Source organism: Scyliorhinus torazame, chromosome 12, assembly GCF_047496885.1.
Source record: "Scyliorhinus torazame isolate Kashiwa2021f chromosome 12, sScyTor2.1, whole genome shotgun sequence".
Lineage (NCBI taxonomy): Eukaryota > Metazoa > Chordata > Chondrichthyes > Carcharhiniformes > Scyliorhinidae > Scyliorhinus > Scyliorhinus torazame.
In genome coordinates this window covers 171,433,962-171,438,792 of record NC_092718.1, presented here as the reverse complement: position 1 = coordinate 171,438,792, position 4,831 = coordinate 171,433,962, and the positions used below count along the sequence as shown (strand labels likewise).

The following is a 4,831-nucleotide window of genomic DNA, read 5'->3' as shown; positions in this document are numbered from 1 at the left end:
TGCTTGTGCTTTTAACAAAGTGGTTAGCACTGCTGCTTCACGGTGCCAGGGACCCGGGTTCGATCACTGTCTGTGCAGAGTCTGCACGTTCTGCCCATGTCTGCATGGGTTTCCTCCGGGTGCTCTGGTTTCCTCCCACAGGTCCCAAAAGATGTGCTTATTAGGTGAATTGGACATTCTGAATTCTCCCTCTGTGTACCCGAACATGCACTGGAGTATGGCGACCAGGGGATTTTCACAGTGTTAATCAGCCTACTTGTGACATTAATAAAGATTATTATTACCATTAATCATAGTATTGAGTAATTGAAAACAATTGCAAATGGTGTGTGTCAAACACAAGGTAGGTGAATTTAAGAAACAGTTCCCGATACCAATTGCTATTATACTGACTGAGACCCAACAAGAAAACAAAACTTGCATTTAAAATACTTCTTTTGTAACATCTCAAAGCACTTTACAACTAATGAAGCACTCATGACATGAAGATTACTGGGGAAACAGAGTAATGCACACAGCAAGGCTCCACAAACAGCAAAGTGGTGATGGCCAGACACTCCAGTTTCAGTAATGATTGTGATGGGGTGAATATTGGCTAGGAGACTAGGTTAATGCCTCGCCTTTTCTTTGAATAATGCTATTGAATCCTTTAGGTCCACCTGAGAGGGCAAACCTCAGTCTTAACATGTCACCTGCAGAGCAGCACTGCTGGCACTGTAGCACTCCCCCATTACTGTACTGAAGTGATATGTTCTCAAATATACGGAATGGAATTATAATCCATAATCTTCTGATTTAGGTGAATGTAGGACCTCTAAATGAAGGCTTAAAGCTCAGAATTTGAAAAAAAATTAATTTAGTGTACCCAATTCATTTTCCCAATTAAGGGGCAATTTAGTGTCAATTTAGGCAATTTAGGGCCAATCCACCTACCCTGCACATCTTTGGGTTGTGGGGGCGAAACCCAGGTAAACACGGGGAGAATGTGCAAACTCCACATGGACAGTGTCCCAGAGCTGGGATCGTACCTGGGACCTCGGCGCCGTGAGGCAGCAATGCTAACCACTGCGCCACCGTGCTGCTCTAAAGCTCAGAATTAATTAAGTTCAAACATTAGGTAGTAATAGCAAGCGTTCCTTTATTTGTCTCTTTTCATTTATACCAAGAGGGATGGTGCCATTTTCATGTAGCACTCAGGACCTGAAAGAGGTTTGTAAACCAAAGCTCTGTCCACATTCAGTCTGGGGGATCTAATCACCTCCAAGCACCAACTCGTTGGCAGTGGCTTTCAGGTGCATTTAAAAAAATTTTAAGCACACAATTCTTTTTTTAAAAACAATTATGGGGCAATTTAGCGTGGCCGATCCACCTACCCTGCACATCTTTGGGTTGTGGGGGTGAGAGCCACGCAGACACGGGGAGAATGTGCAAACTCCACACGGACAGTGACCCAGAGCCGGGTTTGTGCCTGGGTCCACTGCACCGTGAGGCAGCAGTGCTAACTACTGCGCCACCATGCCGCCCCTGCTTTTAACAAGATGAAGGAAATTGGTCCTGGGGAAGAAAACACGTTTCACTTTGGCCATCCAAGGTCAGAACCAAGCCACAATTAAAGGACCAGCATATCTCTTGAATTGTGGATCTGACCAGGGACACTATGAGAATCTCTATAGAAAGGTCACCACAATATCCAGTGCTACTAGGTGAGGGGGGTTCATATACTTCTTGCTGCAGTGTACTGGTTAACAATGCTGGTTAAAGGGACATTCAGGATAGAAGAGTTGACTTGGTTTATGTCACTGGACTCAGTATGCACCAACTCCATCACCTGGAGCGGCTGCAGGATGTGCTAATTACAGAATGCAACTCTTCAACTTTGACAGCACCTTTCACCCACAACCTCTAACAGTGAGCAAGGCACAAATCTGCATCGGCATAGAAACACCTTCGCCTCAAATTACCCCAGTCAAAAGAGGGGTACAGACAGAGAGGAAAGAGAGGAAGACAACAAAATGCATTTACGGGATGGCTAGGTAAGTACATAAAGGAGAAAGACTGCTCGGGTTCGGTAAACCAAGGTTGGAGGCGCACAAACACAGAGCTGCTGGGCTGAATGATCTGTCTCTGTGCTGTAAAATTACATGTACTATGTAAACCAGATGAGGGGGTGGGGGGGGGGGAAGACTGTTGCTTCACAGCGCCAGGGACCTGATTCGATTCCTGGCTTGGGTCACTGTCTGTGCGGAGTCTGCACGTTCTCCCAGTGTCTCCGCGGGTTTCCTCCGGGCGCTGCGATTTCCTCCCACAAGTCCTGAAAGACATGCTTGTTAAGTGAATTGGACATTCTGAATTCTTCCTCAGTGTACCCAAACAGGCGCCGGCCGGAGTGTGGCGACTTTGCAGAGTAAGCTTACTTGTGACACTAATAAAGATTATTATTATTGAGAAGGTCAAAGAGAAAAGAAAGAGATGAACAGACTGCAGGAATAGCTAAGAGAGAAAGAGATCTGGGGAGGTGAGAGCGAGGAAGAGAAATGAGACGGGAAGAAAAGGACTGGAAGAGAGACAAAGGGGAGGAGAGGACAGAGAGTGAGAAAGGGGAAGATTGGAGGGAAAGGAGGAAGACAAGCTAAGAAAGAGAAGGGACAGGACATGAGCTCATTAGGGGGAGGGAAGGAATACAGAAACAAATGGAGAGGGCAGAACTTTGGGGGGAGTGGGCAGCACAGTCGCTCAGTTCGAAACCGAGTAAACATAAAAATGAGCTGACTCCCAGTTTTCTGAATCTCGACTCAACTCCCTGGAATGTAGATAATGAGACAGGGAGAAGTGCTGACTGGGTGGAGTGACTGGCTGCGTGGTTGGAGGTTATTGGTACCTGCAGACTTAACTATTTCTTAAGGTGCACACTACCAGAACATTAAAACGTCTGCTCATTTATAAGATATAATATCAGGGCATAGAATGTTAATTGGATTCTCTGGAGCCAGAACCCAGTCTGAAGCAACAATAACATCTCAATACTTGGTGTGCCTGTAAAAAGAAAGTCAGTTTCCACTCTTGTTCACGAAGTTTCACAGGATCTGGTCATTGAAAGGAATGGAGGCCCACGTGAGTTTCTGTAAAGTTTATTCATTAACAGGCATTTTACAAGCGTGAAAATATTTCAAACGAAACGATTCTTGCTCCCCCCCCCCCCCCCCCCCATCTCCTCCCGTTACTCATTAATAAAGACAAACTGCACATTCTGGTCGTCAACAGCACAGCGTTACACTGACGACTTATTCCACAGGTTCTTGCGCTGTTGCCATGTTGACCTGTCCGGACTGTGTATTTCCAGCAATGTTACTTTTTCATTGGTGCCGCCCTGTGTCAGTCACAGAACCCGGGACATTGACATGATCCCGGATTCACGAGAGCAGAGGCGGCGGCACATCAAGATGAGAGCGAAACCCACAAGAGAATCGGCACAAATGTAAGTCACAATCAAACCCTATTAGCCTGCTAAATTCGTGAAATGTACCAGACCGTTATATACACGCACACACATCCACCACATTACTTCTCGAGTTTAACAAGTAAGTTAAGTTGACAGAAAGCAACATCTGATTTTTAAAAAAAGACAAAATCTTGAGATAGGATTCACCACAAAGCGATGATGACTCCTTAAAGGTTCAGGGAAGCTGCTGAGTCCCTGGAGGGCGAGCTTACAGCTGGCCCATTCCCCATCACACATAGTCCTTCCTATCGTACCCAGTCGGACCTGTGGACCTGGCCGCAGAGTAAGCCATTCTGGAAGGCACGTACTTCTCGTCTTTGGGAGGACAGGAACAGCAGAGCAGAGCCCCTCCGAGGAGCAGCAGACCCGAGGTCCCCCAGCCGATGTACAAAGAAGCTCCAAGTTCCCTCCTCTGGGCGTCCGTCACCAGCGGGTTGTAGAAATCTTTGATGATGGTGTTTGCTGACCAGGACACTGGAATCAGGGTCATCAATCCGGAAAGAATGAAAGTTATCCCGGACACAATCATAATCTTGGCTTTGGTCGCTTCGTCTTCCACGCAGTTGGTGCACTTGGCCCCCATGATGGAGACCAGGATGCCCAGGATCCCCACCACGATGGCAATAACGGTCAGAGCCCTGGAAGCCTGCAGATCTTGGGAGAGGGCTAACAGGGAGTCGTACACCTTACATTGCATCTGCCCAGTGCTCTGAACGATGCAGTTCATCCAGAGACCTTCCCAAATGATCTGCGCCACCACGATGTTGTTTCCGACGAAAGCGGTCACTCTCCACATGGGCAGGGCGCAGGTCAGGATAGCCCCCAGCCAACCCAGCACTCCCAGGGCGACCCCTAAGATTTCCAGCCCAGCATTCGCCATTGAACCGGTTGCAGTGACAGAGCAGCTCAGTGAGTGCGCCTTTTCGCCTCTCTGGTGGCACTTGTTGCAGAGGGCTCAGGAGCTTTCCAATTGGAGCAGGCTTCTGCTGAGCGCCAGTCAACACCAATGAGCTGGAGCGGAGGGGCTGGCGCCCGAGGCGGAGTCAGCGGCAGCTCCCAGGTGGAGGAGTTCGTGCTAACGGATCACTGGACAGCTCTCAAACTCCCCCCCCCCCCCCCCCACCCCCAAAAAAAACCTCCCCCAGCCGTGTCTGCAGCGTTCTCCTGTCAACCGAGCTGGAGCTGGCAATCAATCAGCTTCAAACTCCCCAGGACAACAGATTTCTGACCCAGGTATAAGCACCACCCTGCCTGCCTTGCCCTGTCCCTGGCGGATTCTTACCTTGCTGTTATTGGGAGCAATGCCCATTCTCGCAGCTGCCTAATGAGCGG

At 48.5% G+C, this 4,831-nt stretch overlaps 1 protein-coding gene across 1 annotated transcript; it reads right to left on the bottom strand.

The window, feature by feature from the left end:
* Positions 1–3,180: 3,180 nt before the first annotated feature.
* On the bottom strand, positions 3,181–4,539 carry LOC140386739 (claudin-3-like). Its single transcript, XM_072469377.1, has one exon. It carries the CDS (start codon positions 4,377–4,379, stop codon positions 3,729–3,731), a length of 651 nt encoding a protein of 216 aa, XP_072325478.1. The 5' UTR covers positions 4,380–4,539; the 3' UTR covers positions 3,181–3,728.
* Positions 4,540–4,831: the final 292 nt, after the last annotated feature.

Bases quoted from the DNA above. Each gene is read 5' to 3' on its own strand.
- LOC140386739 (XM_072469377.1), bottom strand. From the start codon at position 4,379: ATGGCGAATGCTGGGCTGGAAATCTTAGGGGTCGCCCTGGGAGTGCTG.